The sequence below is a fragment of the Cydia splendana genome, chromosome 25 (assembly GCF_910591565.1).
Source record: "Cydia splendana chromosome 25, ilCydSple1.2, whole genome shotgun sequence".
NCBI lineage: Eukaryota > Metazoa > Arthropoda > Insecta > Lepidoptera > Tortricidae > Cydia > Cydia splendana.
In genome coordinates this window covers 9207591-9231654 of record NC_085984.1, presented here as the reverse complement: position 1 = coordinate 9231654, position 24064 = coordinate 9207591, and the positions used below count along the sequence as shown (strand labels likewise).

Here is a 24064-nt window from a genome sequence, read left to right as displayed (position 1 = left end):
TTTGTTACACTTATTAAGCTGATAAAATACACCAAGTTTCGCAATTTCATCTCAACTACAAGGGGGTGCTCAACCCATTTGAAAATTTTGTATGTTGTATGAAAACCAAAAAAAAAAACAAGTATTTATTATTAAAATAATAAAAAATAATTAGGAATTTAATTGTTTAATTTTGATTTTAATTTTAATTTTGATATATTATTATTACATGTTAATTAGTTTTGTGTCGTGGATATTATAATAATTATTAATTATTTTAATGTATGTTTAGTATGTAGGCACTAACTCTTAAATGTAAGTACTTGTAATACTAACAATTTTATGGACCTATGCAGTCTGAAATAAATATATTGAATTGAATTGAATTATTCAGAATTTTATTGAAGTATCTGTTTTCACATTATTTGCACATGTCATTTATAAGTTTTAAAGTAGAAAAACATTTTTATTTCTATTTTTTATAATTTTTCAAAAGTAAGATTTTTAGAATTTCACCTAAAAAAATCATATAAAATAGAAATAAAAATGGTTTTTCACCAAATAACTATTAAATCACACTTTTAAATAATGTGAAAACTACCACTTACATAAAACTCAAAAAAATTATAACTTGATTTTTTTGGATATCATACAACTTTGAAAAATTTCAAAGTGCTTGAGCACCCCCTTGTAGTTGAGATAAGATTACAAAACTTGGCATATTTAGTCAACAGAACAAGTGTAAGAAAATGAGAGGGTGCCGCTTCTTCTAGCTAGAGTTTGAATTTTTCCTATACAAACGTGAACCACCCTAGCAGTCACACCCGTCGCTCTAAAAAAGTTGTCTCCAGAATCTCGCGAACAATATTGACAAGTCAATTTGCACAAATAATACCACAGCTTAAATAGCCAGTGCTGTTCATACATAGACTAGGAATCCTCTAGACGGAGTTTAGAGCAAATATTTCATGAAACCGATGCTGCCAAAAATACAGGGGTGCGGGGGACGATGTGAGCGAGTCCCGTGCCGTGATTGGTCCGCTCAAAGATACAGGCGTCACACATAGACACTTGACTCGAAAACGGAGTAAAACTACCGTATGCGCGGCAGAGGGGGTAGCGCTACTATACTCAGTCTGGAGGATGTCTTGTCTGTGTTCATATCGATATTTTCAAAAAAGTTTGAATTAGAGAATATCGCAAGAATTCACCGCTAGAGGCGCTACTGTACGGTCAGTTCAAATGTAAGTAACTTTAAGTAATTTTGCTAAGTTATTTCACAAATGTTATTAGGTATTTCGAAAATTGTGCAATTTTATAGTAATAGAGATGAGACAAAGATATTTGATAAACATAAACATATTGTAAGTTTTTGACAACCTACTAAATTCCAATTACATAATATGGGACATTATCTATGAAAAGGGACCTTATTGTCGATGGCGCTTACGCCGCACAGCGTCGTATTTACATCGGAGCATCGTTAATAATGGTGTAAGCGCCATCGTCAATAAGGTCCCTTTTCATAGATAACGTCACATATTATTCCTACTACACTACACCTTATAAAACAAAGTCCCTCGCGCTTCCGTCTAAAACTACTGAACGGGTTTTCATGCGGTTTTCACCTAACAATAGAGTTAGACCAAGAAAAGTCTGCAGCGATTTTGATAGCACACGCGGTTATTTGTACGTCATAATGTCATAGAAGTTTGACGTTTAAAATAACACTGGCACTGCATGTGCTATCAAAATCGCTGCAGACTTTTCTTGGTCCAACTCTAGAGTGATTCTTGAGGACATCGTTTTGTCAGTGTGTGTGCCGCCTGAATATTTATAAACTAAATAACTCAAAATCACATATTTGTAATTCTAGCTTGTCAAGTAGCCCAACCGCGAGTGAAGCAACACACAATAGAAACTTACAGAAACCATATGCATGCCGACAACAGTGATTTAGTAAGCGAAATATTTTGTGATGTACTATAATGTAAGGAGGTGTTCACACTGTAAGGTCAACCTTTACTGCCACAAATCTGTCTTATATTGGTTGTATATAATATATTTCTATAGTCGGACCAAACTAAGTCGGGTCCGCTTCACAGCTAACTAATTGGCGTAGGCACTAGTTTTTACGAAAGCGACTGCCATCTGACCTTCCAACCCAGAAGGTAAACTAGACCTTATTGGGATTAGTCCGTTTTCCCCACGATGTTTTCCTTCACCGAAAAGCGACTGGTAAATATCAAATGATATTTCGTACATAAGGTCCAAAGAAGTCATTGGTACGAGCCGGAGTTTGAACCCGCGACCTCCGGATTGAAAGTCGGACGCTCTTACCGCTAGGCCGCCAGCGCTTCTATTGTATAGTTGAGATAAGGTGCGGCGCGACAATTTCGACTGCGCGGTAATTTCCACTAATCGAATTATCTTCCATGTTTTACATTATTAACTAGAGTCATACACACACCTAGAGATGGGTAACTACCCGGGTAAATACCCGAGAGCGGGTATTTACCCGGTAAATACCCGATATTTACCTACCCGCGGGTAAATACGCGGGTATTTTCGTTTTTCTTCTAAATTTGAATTGTTAAATGGTATGTGAGTATAAATAAGATTAATTTAAGTACTTTTTTATAATGTTACATAAAATGTATGTTCAAACTAAGTATGAAAAGGTTGCTATGAGATGAAGTTCGATTTTAACATATCAGTACAATTATGAAAATCGTGTAAAATCATTCCCTGGCTTCCGGAAATGTTTTAAAACGCTTTTAATATACTCTAAAAAGATGAAAATAAAGACTACTTATAAATGATAATAAAAAAAAATTGTGCCGTATCACAACTTGGGAAGCTCATAAGTCAAATACAGTTAGTTTTAGGACAAAAATGTATATAACCTTTTTTGTAGAAAATTATGTCTACTTTAGTTTGTACATACAACACTTTTCGATATTAATGACAGATTCCAAGAAATATGAAAAAGTTCACTTCTACCCCCCTCCCCCCAACCACACCCCCCGCCGACCGCAGTTGGAATGTGTATTATCAACGTATAAGTACGATAATTTACTCGAATCTAAAAAAATACTCTTATGACGGCCTTTTTTTAATATTTATCAAAATTGTACTAAAAATTCCTTAGTTACAACTGCAAGTTTCACTAAACCATTTCATTTTAAATAACACACAATAATTACAACCATTAACTCGGTTTATATCTCCACTTTAACACAAATCGACATGTGCAACAAGAAATGAATCTACCAGTCCATTTGGGTAGATACGGGTAAATACCGGGTAGATGGGTATTTACCGGGTATTTACCTGGGTGGGTAAATTGGGTAAATACCCGCGACCCATCTCTACACACACCACATCTTTTTCGCTTTCGGGACATATATGGTACTCTAGTTAGGGGTTGTTCACAAATCACGCGAGGTGTTTTCGGCTACTTTTTGACCCCCCCACCCCCTTGGTGATATTTGGCTACCCCCCTCCCACCACACAACCTCACGTGTATTTTTTTGAATTTTTTCATTCGACCTAATTTTGAGATAAATTGTATTATATATAGAAAATCTTGTTTATTTTCGTTAAATAGACTCGCTATTTTGAAGTGCAGTGTGAAGATTTATGTTTAACGTGTTTAACGAAACCGAGAAGAAGTATCTACTCATGTGGTAGGTTAATTTTCTTAGTTTCGTTCACTGTAGAAAAATACACGAGAGGTTGCCTTATACCCCCCTCCCCCAACATGATCTATCGTGATTTTTTCGTAGCCCCCCCACCCCCTATCGAACCTCGCGTGATTTGTGCACAAGCCCTTAATAATGTAAAACATGGAAGATATTTCGATTAGTTAAAATTATCCCGCAGTCGAAATTGTCCCGCCGCACCTTTATGTCATATTTATTTCTGTGTCATTTTTTCATTGTAATTTGTTCTTTACGCCTTCATGTACATTCTAAAGTATGAAAATTGGCCTATAACTTTTATATGTGTCTTTCCACCAGAAAAGCCCCTTACCCCCCTTCCTTTAAGCCACAACGCTCTAAGATCTTTTTCAATTCTGCCCCACACATAATTAGACCTTTTGACATATTTAATATTTTATACAATAACATGGTACTCATATCATAACTATACATATGTAGTGCATAATAGTTTTCCATCGTATTTTCTCGGAAACGTTCGTATTTGTCATGCTACTTCAGTTCAGTCAACTTCAGTACTTTTTGTACCGAGACTTACTGAAATAGCAAGACACGTTCGGACGTTTCCGTGAAAACACGATGGAAAATAATTATGCACTACATCTATACTTATATGTCGGCACGCATAAGACATCTGTAATTAAAGGGGCCCACTGATTAACAATCCGCCGGGCGATATCGGCCTGTCAATCAGTGGGCCCCTTAAAACGGAGACAAAATAACTATTATGATAGGTTTGACAACTATTTTACAGAACGAAATTATTTCTTATTGCTTAAATGAGACAATCACTTATAAGTTATATACTTGTATATGTCTGCAAATTGCCTGTATATCTTTTATAATATATATTTTACTTAATCAATATTTTTAAGGTAAAACCATTAAAAAATTAAGTACAACATTGAATCGTAAAAACTAACATTACTTTGAAGAGTTCAAACTTTTTATATAACACAAGCAAAGCCGCAGGCATGTACTAGTATAATATATAACAAATTTCTTGTACTTGTAGACTAAACTAGATAATAATTAAAAAACAACATCACGTTTCCTTAGTGCGCTTAAAACGTTCAAGCTTCTCTAAGAGTTTCATAGATGGCGCTAATATCAAGAGTTGTAACGTAAAATTATTTGAATTTTTGTATCCAGTTTTGATAGTTTGGCCATAGATGCTAGAATACAAAAGATATGCCACTTTTGCAATTCAATTCCCATACCTAATCTAAGCGTTGATATCAAACATACATCGATATATCAGTTAAGATAGGTAATAATAAAGACAGTGATAGAGTTAGTGCAAGTGTTATTTTAAACATCAAACTTCTATGAAATTACGACGTATAAATAACACCTGCACAGACTATGCTATCAAAATCCCTGCAGAGTTATTAACCAAATAGCCTTGTTAATTTATGATTCCATCAAATATCAATAGTCCTTACATCCTGGCGGGTGCTGCCTCTGCGTGCGTCCCATGACACGGGCAAGGGCAGCATCCGCTCGGTGTACCCCTTACATCTCATTAAAGTGTCAAAAGGACCTCCACGTGTTGGCTCCGGCTCCGCGAACGCCTCCCATATGTCCGGAACACCATAGTTCCGTGATGGGTAAAGACAGATCAGATAAACAGTGTATATTAAGTCATAGCGTCATTTGTGCGTGTTTTTTTCTTTCATTGAGATTAACAGTCTATTAGTTACCTTTCTCAACTTGTAACCGAATATTAAAACATTAATTGCCAATAGTTTTGTAGATATAGCCATGCTATGCCCTAAAACAGTGCCATATCTCTTGTATTCCGTCATCTGCGATGCTGACATACTAAATTACAGATAAACAAAATATTGAACTAGAATATTAAGGAACGTTTACAAGAATAATATGTTTGACACATTATACATACATACATAATAGTACATTACGATACACGTGCGAAAAGTAGGAAATTCACAACGAGTGGCGATAAATTGAAACACGACCGAAGGGAGTGTTTTAAATCGACACGAGTTGCGATGTACCTTTTCGCACGTGTATTGTACAACGTTTTACACACGGTTTTACAGTACATATGGCCCTTTATGTTATCGACATACGCACGTATAGTGCTGGTTACTGCACTAGGGCGGTAAATTGGCACCATATGTACTGTAACAATGCATACGTTTAATAAAAATCTTATTTGTTTTTGAAACTAGTGTCTGAAAATTAACACACAATTTAACATTATTAATCATTACTAAGTGAATTTATTTATGAGAAAATACACATAATAATATATGCACATTTTTAAATAATTTAGTGTCAAAAACGTTATTCTTGTAAAACTTCTTTAAAAAGATCAATTGTTAAGAGACATCGTATGTAGGGTAAATTAACTTAAAAATAGTAGTTAATTAATTATTTTAAATTAATGGGGTACCATATAAAAAAAGTGCTTAAAACTGTACGTTTATAAATACAATATCATCGCTTTTCTTAGCAAAAGTAAAAACACATGAATTCCATACAATTTAAATTTATTTTTGTGCAAAATTACTGAGCGGCGTGGTGTTTGGATGAAAACGATATTTTATATTATATTTATGCAATTTACCGTAAAGTCGTCGGATGGGAAGCTCCCATCTTAGCCTATGAATGCTTTTTAAAGATGAATTATTGTTATAAGGTCTGGTAGCATTCCGATCATACGCTAATAATAATAGCAACGATTTTTAAATTTTTCTTTTATATTCATATTATAACCCTCGTAAGGCCTATTCCATTTATAGGACAAGTGAAATAAGGACCCAGTGCCCTGAAAATAGGACAAGTATTTTGTATTTTGAGGTTCCGATATTATAAGGTCTGATTTTCTTTGACGAACCTAATTTTTTGGGCCGTAATGACTAAAGAAATTTGTCCTGATAATAGGTCAATGGGTGAGGTTAAATTCTACGACAAATAAAGTGATAAAAGCAATGATATTGTATTTATAAAACTTACAGTAAACTGACAAGGCGTCTCTACTGAGTTTATAGGTATCGATTTTATTTCCAAATGAAATCATCAAATGTCTTATTTTACGTAAATCAAAATCATACACATAAATGATGAAGTGTCATCTAAATACATATATACGTACTTCGTACTTAAAAGTCAGAAATAATGCCAAGTAAATTAATAATATAATTGTTATATTGTATCGTTGTAAATTTATTGAATTTTGAACTAGACTTATACCGACCGGGATATGGACCGTGATTACCTTTTAACCGTGAACAAGATGCATGTAACTGCGTCGAAATATCGGGAGCTCGAAAACAATACAAAAGGTAATCACGGTTCATATCCCGGTCGATATAAGTCTAGCGAAACTAACTGTGAATCATTCAATTCGTAACTTTTGAACTAATCATGTACCCAAAGTTATTGTCACCCTACTCACCTTACACCTGTTTTATCATCATCATCATCATCATATCAGCCAGAGGACATCCACTGCTGGACATAGGCCTCCCCCAAAGAGTGCCACAATGACCGGTCTTGCGCCACCCGCATCCAGCGGACTCCCGCGACCTTTACCAGGTCGTCAGTCCACCTTGTGGGGGGTCTACCCACGCTGCGCCTTCCGGTACGTGGTCGCCACTCGAGAACGAGCGATTCGGAGGGCTACATCGGTTACTTTGGTTCTGCTGCGAATGGCGTCATTTCTGATGCGATCACGCAGAGAGACTCCAAGCATAGCCCTCTCCATTGCCCTTTGGGTGACTTTGAGCCTTCTTATGACCTGTTTTATACTTCATGTAAATCCCTTATCAGGCAAATGAGAAGTAGGGTGACCACTGACTTTCCACCGATTTGAACAGATCAAAGTGAGGGGGTGTCATTATAAACGTCATACTATCATGGAAATTTGATATTAATGATGACCTCCACACTTTGTCGATGCAAAGCCATGCAGAGTTAGTTTGGTCCAACTCTAGTTGATATTAACAGGCGTCAAAAAACGGGTTATTTTTCAAAGAACTAATGATCTGCCCTATTCGAACTTTATGATACGTCAATTGATAGATCTAGAAACGATATGGATTAGATGTGTCAGTGTCAGATGTGTCGTTTTTGAAGAAACGTCACATTTGACACTGACAGACTGACACATCTGATCCATATCGTTTCTAGATCTATTAACTGACGTATCTTAAGGTTCGAATTGGGCTTTAGGTTATGGATATTAACTATAATGTCTGATGTTACCTTTATGCTCTCAATAAAGACCCCTTGCAAAAAAAAAAACTATTTTAAATCATTCCGTCGTCAAAGGAAATCCGCTAACAGCCGTTACAATAAATATTAAAAAAAACATCACTATAGTCTATGCAATTTAGCTTTAAAAAATGACTAGTTCCTTTGCGATGTGAGATCTCCTTGGTGGCGATTTTCCTTTGACTTTAGGTTATATTTAAGGCGTTCTTTAAAAATATCCATATCAAATGTTACTGAAATATCACTTTTTTATATTACGTCAGTGGCAAACAAGCATACGGTCCGCTTGATGGTAAGCGGTTACCGCTATGGACTCCTGCAACTCTAGAGGCGTTACATGCGCGTTGTCTCAGGCGATTTTACAATATTTTAGAGCGAGTTTTAGACGAAAATCAGCAGTAAATCTACGGAGTTTTTTTTTAAAGAATGTCTTAAACGTACTAAACTATTGACTGTCACAATTGGCCAAGTTAATATTAAGGATTATTCTATTGTTTATTTATATAAGTCCCGAAATCAACCTTTATAATAAAATATAACAAGAAACATACCTATTGTTAAACTGTACTTCTATAAAAAAATCACAAGATGATTTTAACTTTTAACTTTTAACAACTTTAGTTTAAATTACTATATATCATACATATACTATATGTTACTATGGTCAAGCAGATTTGTCAGTAAAAAAAGGCGGCAAATTTGAAAAATGTAGGCGCAAAGGGATATCGTCCCATATAAAATTTGACTTTCTCGCCTTTTTCTACTGACAAGATCTGCTTGACCATCTATACTTTCTGACATGGCTTGATATTTTAGGTACATATGTATTGCATCATTATTTTCCATCGTATTTTCACGGAAACGTACGAACGTGTGCTATTTCAGTAAGTCTCGGTACAAAAAGTACTGAGGACTGAAGTAGCATGACAAATACGAACGTTTCCGAGAAAATACGATGGAAAACAATTACGCACATCTGTAACCCTGTGACTGCTTTAGCGGTCGAAGGTAACCCTTGATTCATTACAAGCCTCAATTAGCTAATAATCGTTTGTCCTTATGTCATTTTGACTTATGTATTTGTAAGAAACGGATAAAACATAATTTTAAACTTTCACGATTATTAAACATAATCAAACTGCACAACGGGACTTATTCGCGTATTTAAGTTTTAAGATTTACCTCCGACGTTTCGAGGACGGCGTTGTCCCCGTGGTCTCGATGTCAACTTGAGCCAGTCTTCTCCGAGACCACGGGGACAACGCCGTCCTCGAAACGTCGGAGGCAAATCTTAAAACTTAAATACGCGATTAAGTCCCGTTGTGCAGTTTGATAAAACATAATTTAACTAAATCAGGCCCGTAAAGTTTTATGAATAAGGGGGTTAATAAAGTTACGTGAGGTAAAACAATAGTATAAGATGTATGTATAAAGGCGGATCACGGGACGTGTTTGTGTGTGTGTGTTGGATATGTTAACGCCGTCCGTTGCGCGTGTCTGGGTGCGGCCGCCGCGGGTGGTTTAGAGCTGCGAAAATATAATTATTGTGAAAATTAGGCTAAACTTATAATTAATCTGGCAAAAAAAAAAATCTGTAAGTATAATACGTTTAACAATCACACTTTTTAGGGTTCCGTACCCAAAGGGTAAAAACGGGACCCTATTACTAAGACTCACTGTCCATCTGTCTGTCTGTCACCAGACTGTATCTCATGAACCCTGACTGTTACTTATACATAGAAAACATCCGTGACTCAGGAACAAATATTAGTGTTCATCACACAAATATATGCCCTTACCGGGATTCGAACCCAAGACCATCGGCTTCACAGGCAGGGTCACTACCCACTAGCACAGAATATGTATATAATAATACTAGGATCTAGGAAGGTTCACTCTCTAACAAAACGCGTCTATTACGACAGATATGACCGCTAGGTGGCGCAAGCGCGAGCGTTCGTTCCGTAACGATGCGCGGCAACCACTACTGCTAGACACCAAAATTGGTGTGGGCCGCATGTACTTGTAGCGACGCGACGAAATCGCGGAGTGAGCCACGGCTGCCATTAGGCCACTAGGTGAATATAAATATTCGTATAGTTTTCTTACTTGGATGCATGGGACCGGGCGACCGTCTGCACCAGTTTCCGGGAGACATCTGTGAATTAATTAACCGAAGCGTTAGCGAAGGTCTCCGTTCTCGGGCATTTTGCTGTCGTCTGTCCGGAATTCCGGATGTTCTCCTCTACAGAGGGCCTATCGCGAACCACGTTCGACGTGTTGCCTCCCTGTCACACTTACGTACGAATTTACAAGTGCGACAGTTAGCTCAAATGTTTATAGTACCATCGCCCACACTGTTAACTGTACAGCGGTGGACCTTAAGGCTTTTGTAATAAGGTCCACCGATGCATAGAGAAATGTAGTAAGACAAGAGTGCTCACTGTAGCACCGACCGGAAAGTCTTATGTTGTTGAGCATTAGTTTCCGGCCGGTGCTACATCTATTGTCACTTGACAGTACTACTACTAATACTTAAAGTACTGACAATTCCGCTACTCGATGCTAGATGTCGACTATGAAAATAATAGTCTTTTTGGTACCAAAACTGATGTATGGAGTGAGCACTCTTGTCTTATTAGGGTTCCGTACCCAAAGGGTAAAACGGGACCCTATTACTAAGACTTCGCTGTCCGTCCGTCCGTCCGTCCGTCCGTCCGTCCGTCTGTCACCAGGCTGTATCTCACGAACCGTGATAGCTAGACAGTTGAAATTTTCACAGATGATGTATTTCTGTTGCCGCTATAACAACAAATACTAAAAACAGAATAAAATAAAGATTTAAATGGGGCTCCCATACAACAAACGTGATTTTTGACCAAAGTTAAGCAACGTCGGGAGTGGTCAGTACTTGGATGGGTGACCGTTTTTTTTTGCTTTTTTTTTTCGTTTTTTTTTTGCATTATGGTACGGAACCCTTCGTGCGCGAGTCCGACTCGCACTTGCCCGGTTTTTAAATTTCTCTATGACCGATGTACAGTTAGCAGTGTTGCTGACTGTACCTGTCTGTGCGGCCGGCGTTTATCGTCCCTCTCGTCGCGTCGCTCGCGGTACCCCTCGCCCATATGCCGCCTCGCGTCGTGCTGGTCTGAAACATTATACTAGATTGTAAAGTGTATTCATCCTTACTTGACTGTATCAAAGAGACTAGATAGTATAGAGGGGTCCTGTCATAGTAAATTTTGTAGTCACAGTAAATTTACTGCCATCTATCGACACACGACTAAACTAAGGAATGCAAATCGGTTATTTTTTGTATGGAAATAACCGCGGTTTCGGTTAAAAACCGATTATTTCCATACAAAAAATAACCGATTTGCATTCCCAAGACTAAACTCAAAATGAAAACGTATAAAACTATCAAAAAAATGTATATATGTATATGGATAAATTATTTAATTATTTTTATATCGTTTTGACCCATGTTCATTCACTGATATCTATGTGTTAAAATTGTTAAAAATGAAACGGTGTCGTCACGCCACCTAGCCGAGCATAGGCCAAAGGTGTGTGCGCCATCTATCCGAGAATGACTTTTTCTTGATTTCCGAGGCACGTTTTTTCCTTAGACTTTATTCATCTAATACGAAGTTACACGTCTTTGCTTGTATTATCGTGTAAACAAACACTTTTTGGGGAAATTATCACAAAAAATCCCTAAAAATCCTTAACTCGAATAGTTATTTACGATACAAGTGCGGAAAAGAGGAAATTCGAAACGAGTGGCGATAAATTAAAACACGACCGAAAGGGAGTATTTTAAATCGACACGAGTTGCGAATTACCTATTCGCACGTGTATCGTACAACGTTTTACAGTACATATGGCCCTTTAAACTTTTGACTTCGCACGAAAATATTATACGCACTAGTGCGGGAAAATAGGACCATATGTACTATAAAAATCTTTTTAATTTAAGATTAGTAGTTAAGTTTATAAAAGATTTTTTTATGAAATAAACCGACTAAATTCTTTTTTACACTTTTCTCCGGAATTAGACAATAACCATCATTTAAGATGTTGTATTATACTTAAAGAAACTTACAAAGTATTGAAATCAACCAAATAACAACTGAAAAATATTATTTCTAATAAGATTTTCATCAATATTCGCAGTAACCGATCGGAAACATATGTACATGTACATTGCCAAAGCAAGTGCTACCATCTACCGTTCTCGTCGGTACGTTTCCTTGTGCATAGTAGGTTCTGCCATCTTGTGGGCTACATCGGAAGCATAAGCGACACATTTACGCCTCGCGCCAAAAATCTGACGACTCCTATGCTGCCCCCTATAGTTCATGCACGGGGCCTATAAAGAAGCATGAGAAGTGGATACAGGATGTCCCTAGCCATTGGACAAAACCGAGATGTACATATGCATTAGGGTATGTAGAACCAGTATATAAAGCATCATAACAATCGGTGTAGTAGTTACGAAGAAATTAACAAATTACGTTTTTTTTACTTTGGAGCAACCTGTATGTGTTGTATGTATGTAGCTCTTGAGGTAATAAATAGTATGAAACCTTCTTCGACCGTTTTGACAATCTTTTTTATTTATGACATTAATAAGATTCTGCCTTTTGACAAATGTCATCATTGCAGCACATTTTCAAACAAATTGTCAAAAGCACTGCCAATGTCACAGTATGTTTCTTTTTGTTGTCGATTATCGGAAATAACTTTTGTTTGATAATTTATTTATTTTATCTTTTATTCTAATTAAAAAAATATTACCGTTAGAGCATTTCTGAGAAGTAACCCTACGTGGGATTTCAGGGTTTGTCCAATGGCTAAGGTCACCCTGTATATGTAATATAGTTACTAGTATGCGCGTGCGCCTGCATGTTCCGTATGGAGTTGACGATGGCGCGCGCCGCCGACGAGAGCTGCGTCTCGTCGTTCGTCGACACGCTTCGCCTGAAACGTACGACACCTATTTAATATAATCTAAATTATAATAGGGATTATTAGTGCAATGTTCTGCCGCCAGAGTGTAGCACTAATTTGTTTAGTAAACCATAGAGTAACTTATACATATTAGGCCTTAAACAGTTTTTTGGCAAGTTTTCACTATGACATTGATGCACCAAGGCGGTTTATATACAGGTGTTCTACCGCGAAACGCGAAAATCGAAATTTTGTTTATCTGCCTCTCTATCGATCGAATAAGCAAGAGTGAGGCAGAAACCGAACTTTCGATGGTCGTGTTTCACGGTAGGCCATGTGATTGACCTAGTGACGCATGATGTGTCATTGATGATGTCAATGAGGTTTGTTTACTCTATGTGCTAGTGGTGCCACCTACGCAGAGCTTTGCCTAATATTCCCTATTCTATAGTACCTAATTAAAAAAAAAACGCTGGTGGCCTAGCGGTAAGAGCGTGCGAATTTCAAATCGCAGGTTCAAACCCCGGCTCGTACCAAGGAGTTTTTCGGAACTTATGTACGAAATATCATTTGATATTTACCAGTCGCTTTTCGGTGAAGGAAAACGTCGTGAGGAAACCGGACTAATCCTAATAAGGCCTAGTTTCCCCTCTGGGTTGGAAGGTCAGATGGTAGTCGCTTTTGTAAAAACTGGTGCCTAAGTCAATTCTTGGGTTTAGTTGTCAAGCCGGATTGAAAGTCGCACCAAAGACATGTAACTATTCTCTTTGGTCGCACGCTCTTACCGCTAGGCCACCTAGCGCTTCTGCCGTACACTATATATAATTATTTACGAGTATGTATAGAGTATTTGACTACTAGTCAAATCAGTTTCTTTTTTCGAACTGTCAAAACGATTTTACTACTATGGAATTTATATGAAACACTAGCATGTGACGTCACGCTCAAATTACCTACTTACTCTTTATAGTTTTATACGGGTTTTAAATTAAAAATGGTTTCTCTGTTAATCTTCTGGTGCTTTATTTCTCGCATGGTGTAAAATAATTTATTTTACAATACATATGGTCGTATTTTCCCGCACTAGTGCGGGAAAGAGCACTTTCCGTGCGTATGTCAAATGTTTAAAGGGCCACATGTAATGTAAAACGGTGTACGATACACGTGCGAATAGGTAATTCGCAACTCGTGTCGATTTAAAACACTCCCTTCGGTCGGTCGTGTTTTAATTTATCGCCACTACATAGTTTCGAGTTCCTCTTTTCCGCACTTGTATCGTAAATAACTATTAAATACAGTCAAATACCCTATTAAGCAATAATGTAGTAAGCTCACCCTAATCTCCCGTTGTAGTTGGGCGGCGCGTTGCCTAGCAACCCGTTGCCGGTTTTCTCCTTGTCCTGAGTGTTCAGGTGCGCCATTTGCTCCTTTATCTATGAAACGTCAAGTACATGTTTGTCAAAGGTTTACATAGATGGCGCCAATGTGCGCGTCACGGTCTTCTGTCATTGTGTCACTTGTACCTCGCTTGTGGAGTGGCTTAGTCTGTCCTTGTCTCACCTGTAACTGTAGTATCTTGAACGCGATCTCACTATCTACTACAAATTATTAATTATACACTAATTCAAATATTATACATAATATTAGCATGCATGTAAGCTACATATAAGACAATTTGTGTGCCCTGACAGGGTGTCATGGAAGCTTCCTGTATAACTGTAATAACATCCCATGTACATGACTATACAAATAAACATCTTATCTTTGTCACGGCTGGGGGGGTGGTTCGCTGGGACATAGGAAGAATGTGTTTGCGTCGCGGTTTTCGGTCCTTGTCTCGCCTGTACCTGTTGTATCTTGAGCCTAGTCTCACCCGTACCTGTTGTATCTTGAGCCTAGTCTCACCCGTACCTGTTGTATCTTGAGCCTAGTCTCACCCGTACCTGTTGTATCTTGAGCCTAGTTTCACCCGTACCTGTTGTATCTTGAGCCTACTCTCACCCGTACCTGTTGTATCTTGAGCCTAGTCTCACCCGTACCTGTCGCATCTCGAGCCTTATCTCACCTGTACCTGTTGTATCTTGAGCGCGATCTCGCTGTCTCTGTCCCTCGGCTGGGGGGTTGTTCGCTGGGACGTGGGAAGAGTGTGTGCGCGTCGCGGTCTTCTGTCCTTGTCTAGCGTGGGGTAGATTGGTTGAACTATCGGGTACGGTTGTGGTATCATCTGAAAACGTATGGGGAACTTGTTAGAAATAAGTTTTTTGCTAAACAAATTTTTAGGGTTCCGTACCTCAATAGGAAAAAAACGGCACCCTTATAGGATCACTTGTGCTGTGTGTCTGTCCGACCAAAAATTGGGTAATGTACCCCTTGGAACGCGAGTCCGACTCGCACTTGATTGGTTTTTGATACAAGCTTTTATAGACAATTCTAACAACCTCAAACACAGTTAGGCTGCGTAGTTTTATCACAAATTTCCAATGACCACCTGTTTCTGTTTATTTATTTACCTGTGGGTACATGTAGGGGTACTGGGGGTACACGGGGCACAGTTCGTGCATGAGGAGTTTCGGTGGCGCTCCGGGCATCATGGGACTACCCCACGGCATTGCATCTGGGTACTGTAACAAAAAAAGTAAGTGAACAATATGTAGTGTGTGCTACGCCTTATCCTCACACATAACATAGCGTATACTATATAACAGGGCTCTCCAAACCCCGGCCCGCGAAGCGTTCCAATTCGGCCCGCCGACAGCGGTTCAATCCGGCCCGCCGACAGCGGTCCAATCCGGCCCGCGAGAGCCAGGCTCCAGGTGTTCAGCCCTAACAGCAGCAACCAGATACACCCTCCCCCCCCCCCCCCTCGGCGACGACGGTGGCCCGCGCGAAAATTCTGAGGCGCAATATGGCCCTCAGGTAAAAAAGTTTGGAGACCCCTGCTATATAACGTCACTTCGTACTCGTGTTATTGTAGACATTATAGACACTCCAACCAAATAGTTTAATTTAACGTCCAACACTACATGGCGACCCTGCCATACTACAAATAGATGTCTCCTTCTTTTTCCTAGCGTTATCCCGGCATTTTGCCACGGCACATGTGAGCCTGGGGTCCGCTTGACAACTAATCACATGATTTGACGTAAGCACTAGTTTTTACGAAAGCGACTGCCTACTGACCTTCCAACCCAGAGGGGAAACTAGGCCTTATTGGGACTAGTCCGGTTTCCTCACGAAAACAGATGTATATGACCAAATTCGTCCTGAGCGACTCGCAAAGTGGTTAAAGGAGATGTATAATGAAACCTCGTGAAAATCAGCTGTGCTGTATCGACGCGTGATGAGGTACAGTAGGCACCCAAACATATTACAGTTAATCATAGCATTTTATAAGAAACATTGCACTTATTTTGTAAATTTATAATGTATGTATTGTTGATAACTGAAGATTTTTATCATCTGCTAACCATAACAGACTTATGGTTAGCAGATGATAAAAATCTTCAGTTTCATATTAAATAATCGAACTTACAGGGTAGTGTTGCACGTTGTGTTGCAGCAACACGTTGCCCACGGGGTACGGTTGTTGCAACATTTGTTGCTCTAGCTGCCCGTAGCCCACGCTGTAACTGAAAAAGAAAATTGTAATGTTGCTTATATTGCTTTATTTTTCGCTATTTCTAGACTCAACATTAGCAAAAGTTAAAAACTACTTTCCTTTCTTGTTGCACGAATAAATATTTTCACCACACCAGCTGGTAAAGGCTCTAAACTTTGCCCCCTTGTACTTACTTACTTACTGCTGTGGCAACGACCCGAAGTGGATCTTGGCCTGCGACACCAAATACCGCCATGCTACTCTGTTCAAAGTCGTTTCTGTACTCCAGAGTACGCCGTCCAGACTAGGGATGTTGCGGATGCAGATTTTTTGACATGCGCGGATGCGGATGCGGATGTCAAGATTTGGTACTTAAAAAACGTCAAATATTACATTTTTAGCAATTTTTATTTAAAAAAAACGAAACGTTTAGTATTTGAGCAAGAATATAGGTGCGTTTTATTTAATAAACAGTAATTTGGCCGACTTTTCGGGATCTAGACGATTTCGTTATATATAATGACGAAATTACCTAGCACTTACGCCGCCGGCGCCGCCGCTAATACGTTCCTGTTACCGACTTGGTCGACATCCGCATTATGCGGATGCTCCGCATCGATTTCATGCGGAAGCGGATGTTGAAAATCATGCGGATGTTCCGCGGATGCGGATGCGAATATCCGCAACATCCCTAGTCCAGACTGCGCGATCTTCCCCCATCCAGACTATGTGCCCGAGCCATCGGAGTCTGCAATGATGTTCAGCTCGGACAGCAGATCTTGAATCTCCTGGTTCTTGCGGAGTCCCCCCCCCCCTTGTAAAACAAATAACTATTAGTTAGGTGTGTTACTCACGGGCGCTGGTGCTGGTGCTGGTGCGGGTCGAGGCAGGCGCCGGCGCACGCGCCGCACGGGTACGCGTACTGGTACGACGGGTCTGCAACACCATCACACATATTTATTTTCACCACACCAGCTCGGAAAGGCTTACTTTGCACTTCAAAAACTGATAGCAAAGTTGCATTTTATTCACATGTGAGACAAAGTAATCAAAGGCAAATTTTGAGTCGTTTTCTTATGTTTGCTGGTATACTTGACTTTTAAGTTATGACTTTGGATGATAAATATTTAATAACATTCATTTGGATTTGATTTGGTTTGATTTTGTTTGATATTTTATATGTAATATTTGCTTCGGGTTGGTGTGGTGAAAATGTTTGTGTTTCACTTGGGGGCAAATTTTGTTTAACCCTCGTGCTTTGAAACCCTCGCAACGCTCAAGATTCCATTTTTCGAACCACTCGCTACGCTCGTGGTTCAATTTTGGAATCTTTCGCTTGCTCGGGTATCAATATTAGCACGAGCGGTTAAACAACAACTTTGCCCCCTTGTAAAACAAATAACTATTATTCTACTCGTCGACTGTCATTCTTGAATTAAGATTTCGTATACCAAACTGCAATTGGGTCTTTTTAATGTATGGGCACAGAATAAACAATAGTTCTATGTACAGAAGACTCACTCTCTAACAAAACGCGTCTGTTACGATCAGAACAGATATGGCCGCTGGGTGGCGACAGCGCCACGCGCGGCTTATGGCTTTCCCCAAAATTGGTGTGCAACGGATATACTTGTAGCTACCTGTAGCAAAGCGACGAGATCGCGGAGTGAAACACGCCTGGTATGGGCTCCTAACTCAAGTCAACTATAATGAAATTGACCAATCACAGCTCGCCGCCGTCAAGAGGACGAAACAAAACCATACCTCAAATGAATTATTTATTTTAGATTGTATAGTAGAAACAATTTCTTCATAAGTTAGAAACGCGAATGTACCCTTAGTATAGCAACATCCATAGACTACGAAAACCGCTTAGAGTTGCTTGTTAGTCTCCATAGGCTACGGTGGCCAAATATCAAGAAATAAGCTGTCTAAAAATTGTATTTAGCGCGGAGCAAGTACCAGGGCCTCATGAGTTACGAGGTGTCGTTGACCAACCCGCCGGGACGCGGACGAGTATGAAGGTATCGCGGCAGCTCGAGTATTTAGCTGTATACTTTTGGTTTGTTTACCTATATGATTCTAAAGGTATGTTATTATTGTTATTAACTGACCGATCCTAAAAGGTTCGTTGTGGGGAGACGGCGCCAGCTTCTGTTCTTCCATCAAAGGCTGGTACATTGGCTGCAATGGTTGATCCTGAAATATACATTATTTTTAAACATTTTCAATAAATAAATAATGGGGACATCTTCCACAGATCGACCTAGCCCCAAACTAAGCATAGCTTGTACTTTGGGTACTATGCGACGATATACATACCTATATAGATAAATACATACTTATATACATAGAAAACAACCATGACTCAGGAACAAATATCTGTATTCATCACACAAATAAATGTCCTTACCGGGATTCGAACCCAGGACCATCGGCTTCGCACTCGCAGGCAGGGTTACTACCCACTAGGCCAGACCGGTTGTCGACTATTTTAGCTACTACATTTATACTATTTTAGCTTCTAGTATAATCAAACAAACAATCTAATTAAACAAACCAATCAATTATAGAAGCGATGTAAATCCTAGGAATATATCATCACGCGCCATGTTGCGGAATTTCACTGGAACTATTTCTTTCATACTATACTGAACTGTAACCCTATACCTGAGAATAACAGCGCCCTCTTGACAATGATCAATGAGCCGAACGGAGCCGAGCTTGCCCGAATTGAGGAGTGTCTCCACTGACATGTGATGATAATATTTACCATTCGCATTTGGTTGAGGTAGGGGTAGGCCGGGGCCACGGCGGGGAACACCATGTTCGTGAGGGACACCGGACCTGAAAAGCACAAGTTCAACTTTAACCTAACAATCTCTTACTTTATAAAAGTTCGGTTAAAATGTAGTAAAAGTAGATTACTAAAACATTTCATCACATTATCTCACTAAAATAAGGTCAGAAGAACAGAATAAGACTAAGCCCGTATGGAATTACAGATGTAGTGCATACTGCATAATCCTTTTCCATCGTATTTCCTCGGAAACGTTCGTATTTATAACTACAGTAGTTGGGTACTTTCCTCTACTTAAGATAAATTATTTCACACCGTGCACGAAATAAAGCACCGTATCATTATTAGAAAAACATAGATAGCAGTTATTTTTAAACACAATTTCTATTTAATAAATCGGATGGAAGTAAGTATAAAAAGTAGGTGAGTTGACTGTGACGTCACTACACACGTTTTCATATAAATTACATATTAGCAAATCGTTTTGACAGTTCTAAAAAAACCGGGCAAGTGCGAGTCGGACTCGCGCACGAAGGGTTCCGTACCATAATGCAAAAAACAGCAAAAAAAAAAACGGTCACCCATCCAAGTCCTGACCCCTCCCAACGTTGCTTAACTTCGGTCAAAAATCACGTTTGTTGTATGGGAGCCCCACTTAAATCTTTATTTTATTCTGTTTTTAGTATTTGTTGTTATAGCGGCAACAGAAATACATCATCTGTGAAAATTTCAACTGTCTAGCTATCACGGTTCGTGAGATACAGCCTGGTGACAGACGGACGGACGGACGGACGGACAGCGGTGTCTTAGTAATAGGGTCCCGTTTTACCCTTTGGGTACGGAACCCTAAAAAGAAGCTGATTTGACTAGTAGGAAAGTAGCCAGTTGAGAGACTGACTGAAACAGCAAGACACGTTCGTACGTTTCCGTGAAAATACGATGGTTAAGGACTACACTACTGGCGTTATTCATAAAATGCGTTACCGGCCTGAATTAGTAATGATTGTCATGAATCATTTGTCTTATCTGTCATTTTGACTTATGTATTTGTAAGAAAGGGATAAAACATAATTTAATTAAATCAGCCGGCGTATTATGGATGGCTTTATCCATCTTTATCCACGTGATAAAACAACTGTCACTTTTTAACACCATGGGATAGAAAGTGACGGACACCGTTTTATCACGCTGTCACGTAGACAAGAACGACCATCATATCCGTACAGGCCACGTACACAACATGCCAATCGCTATCGCTCCGTAGCGAACGAATAGCAACTTTAACTGTCACACTAATATGGATGAGCGATAGAGACACAAAGCGATTCGATGGCGAAGCGCAAGCGATTCACACCTTGGCTAGGCCGCCAGGTCGCGGACATCGGATGATGGTAGCATGACGTAGGAAGAAACGGGGTCAAAAATGGTCAAAAATCGATGACGTAGTTTATGGACAGACATGCTTTAATGACACGTGGTAAATTGGTAATGGTAAGCTCACGTTTAATCTTCATTGAAAGGTCAGTGCAGTTCATTATGTTATTTGGTGTGAATTATGCACTGTGACGTCAGCCATCATAGGGTTCTGGACCATTACTCTCTCTGGTTGGACCATAAACAAACTGTACTTACGGAGGTTGGGTCTACGGGTACAGGAGTGACCTTGGCCTGGGCCATGATGTTGTAGACCCCTACGTCAGCCATCATAGGGTTCTGGACCATTACTATCTCTGGTTGGACCATAAACAAACTGTACTCACGGAGGTTGGGGTCTACGGGTACAGGAGTGACCTTGGCCTGGGCCATGATGTTGTAGACCCCTACGTCAGCCATCATAGGGTTCTGGACCATTACTCTCTCTGGTTGGACCATAAACAAACTGTACTCACGGAGGTTGGGGTCTACGGGTACAGGAGTGACCTTGGCCTGGGCCATGATGTTGTAGACCCCTACGTCAGCCATCATAGGGTTCTGGACCATTACTATCTCTGGTTGGACCATAAACAAACTGTACTCACGGAGGTTGGGGTCTACGGGTACAGGAGTGACCTTGGCCTGGGCCATGATGTTGTAGACCTCTACGTCAGCCATCATAGGGTTCTGGACCATTACTCTCTCTGGTTGGACCATAAACAAACTGTACTCACGGAGGTTGGGGTCTACGGGTACAGGAGTGACCTTGGCCTGGGCCATGATGTTGTAGACCCCTACGTCAGCCATCATAGGGTTCTGGACCATTACTCTCTCTGGTTGGACCATAAACAAACTGTACTCACGGAGGTTGGGGTCTACGGGTACAGGAGTGACCTTGGCCTGGGCCATGATGTTGTAGACCTCTACGTCAGCCATCATAGGGTTCTGGACCATTACTCTCTCTGGTTGGACCATAAACAAACTGTACTCACGGAGGTTGGGGTCTACGGGTACAGGAGTGACCTTGGCCTGGGCCATGATGTTGTAGACCCCTACGTCAGCCATCATAGGGTTCTGGACCATCTATCTCTGGTTGGACCATAAACAAACTGTACTCACGGAGGTTGGGGTCCACGGGTACAGGAGTGACCTTGGCCTGGGCCATGATGTTGTAGACCCCTACGTCAGCCATCATAGGGTTCTGGACCATCTATCTCTGGTTGGACCATAAACAAACTGTACTCACGGAGGTTGGGGTCCACGGGTACAGGAGTGACCTTAGCCTGGGCCATGATGTTGTAGACCCCTACGTCAGCCATCATAGGGTTCTGGACCATTTGGGGAGGCGATGTCACCTGGAAAACCATAAAAAGTTGATCAAGTTTCATTTGCGCACATTTTTGGAATAATACATTACGATTCAAGTGCGAAAAACAGGAATTTCGCAACGAGTGGCGATAAATTAAAACACGGCTAAACCTATTCGCACATGTATCGTACAACCTTTTACAGTACATATGGCCCTTTAAGTTTTCGACATAGTTGCGTAATGAGCTTATTATCGCACTAGTGCGGTAAAGTAACACGATATGTACTGTAATAAGATTTATAGAAGTTGTAGTAATACAGTAATTTTATACATTTCGCGTTTGCTTTAAATCCGGTAGTTCTGATTTTTTGCAGACGTGTTTATGATGCCAACCCAATGAATAATACAAGTTTGTGACTTCGGGGGCCGAACGCAACTTTGTCAAATATCGAAAAACCCGCGAAAAATTTCGGTTTTCTTTTAGATTTGGGCGAATATAACCCTAAAGGACTAGTTTTTGATGAAGAGCCAGGTTACAAAATTGGACAAAGTTACTGGATTATAGGTCATCTGAAAGTAAGTATGTAGTACCATGGACGAATAAAACAAGAAGACCGACAACGTCTTTATGTGCCATTTTCAACCAAAAGGGTACTTTTTGTCGGTTGTCAATAAGGCACTATTTCCATATAGCTTCCATTCGAAATCAACCCTATCGACAACAGACAATGTGGTACCTTTTGGTTGAAAACAATGAAAACGTCACATATAAATTCGCGTTCCTCCAATAGGCCCCGTGCATGAAGTATAGGGGGCAGCATTGGAGCTGTCAGATATTTGGCGCGAGGCGTAAATGTGTCTTTTATGCTTCCTATGTAGCCCACAAGATGGCAGAACCTACTATGCACAAGGAAACGTACCGACGAAAACGGTAGATGGTGACACTTGCTTTGGCAATGTACATGTGCACATATGTTTCCGATTCAGGCCACAAGATGGCAGACCCTCCAACGCGCATGGCCCCTATACTCAGTTTATTGCCAAATGACGTCATTTACGCAGCAGGTTCTAAAGAGCCTACCGTGAAAAACAAAAATTGATATTTAATTATACCCTAAACATACATATCAATGGGAAAAGTTTACCTCGTCATTTCTAAATCCCTTGTGGTAATGCTGCGGGACATATTGCGGCATCTCAACACTCTCCTGATTGGTCAATTTATTAACCGGAGCCATCTGATTGGTCGCATTCTCGCTAGCCGTCCTTTGATTGGCCAACGGATCGAACGACGGCGGCCTCTGACTCGACGCTTCGAACGTTCTATTTTCGAATACCTTTGGCTCGTACGGCCGTTGGTTTTCGAATTCCGTTCTTTGAGGCTCGAATGGGACTTGATTTTGAGGCTCGAATGTTTGAACATTCTGAATCTCTGGCCTCTGATTGGTCGGTTCTGCGACGCGGGTAGCTGCAGCGTCGTAAGGTTGTCTGTGATTGGTTGCCGTTTCCGGCGGCGTCGTTTGATTGGTTGTTTGTTCTGCATTTTGTTCGTAACGGTTTTTGACTGGGCTTGATGGTATTGGGGTGGTTTTTTGCTCTGGTTGTACTGAAATCTGTAAAAATAATAAAATAATACAGTAACTTTATACATTACTGACATCTTTTGACACAAATTATTAAAACTTTTAGAACGCCTTTTACTTTGATCCTTATTCTTTCACTGATATGTGTTAAATTTCTAAAAGTATCGCCATCTACTCGAGAGTATGCCATCACTCGAAAAGATGGCACCATACCTTATTTGGCCTATCCTCGACATCCTTCATCCTTTTACTTTGACAATATTCCTCTAGTCTAAATTCTCTTTGTTAACATGTAGCTCTCTGGTTCAGTATTAGCCGGTTCACAGTAGGTTTGAAGATCTTACCTTGCTGTCGCAGCCCCTTTGATTGCAACCATCATGTCGCCGACACTCGCAGCAACACTTGCTCCGACCGTCGTCGCAACGACATTCCGCTTCTGCAAAAAGAAATTTAATAATTGTG

General features: G+C 39.9%; 1 protein-coding gene across 1 annotated transcript in view; it reads right to left on the bottom strand.

The window, feature by feature from the left end:
* Positions 1-9315: 9315 nt before the first annotated feature.
* Positions 9316-24064, bottom strand: part of LOC134802613 (uncharacterized) — a 128518-nt gene continuing 113769 nt past the window's right edge. Inside the window, exons 20-33 of the mRNA XM_063775249.1 lie at positions 23947-24038; positions 23165-23632; positions 21957-22065; positions 19271-19344; positions 18612-18696; positions 17352-17433; positions 16432-16528; positions 15410-15520; positions 14965-15123; positions 14235-14332; positions 12835-12929; positions 11009-11094; positions 10056-10104; positions 9316-9473 (exon numbers count right to left, since the gene is read on the bottom strand). Coding sequence (XP_063631319.1) covers positions 9421-9473; positions 10056-10104; positions 11009-11094; positions 12835-12929; positions 14235-14332; positions 14965-15123; positions 15410-15520; positions 16432-16528; positions 17352-17433; positions 18612-18696; positions 19271-19344; positions 21957-22065; positions 23165-23632; positions 23947-24038 — 1658 coding nt within the window. The 3' untranslated portion in view covers positions 9316-9420. The remainder of the gene's footprint in view (positions 9474-10055; positions 10105-11008; positions 11095-12834; positions 12930-14234; positions 14333-14964; positions 15124-15409; positions 15521-16431; positions 16529-17351; positions 17434-18611; positions 18697-19270; positions 19345-21956; positions 22066-23164; positions 23633-23946; positions 24039-24064) is intronic.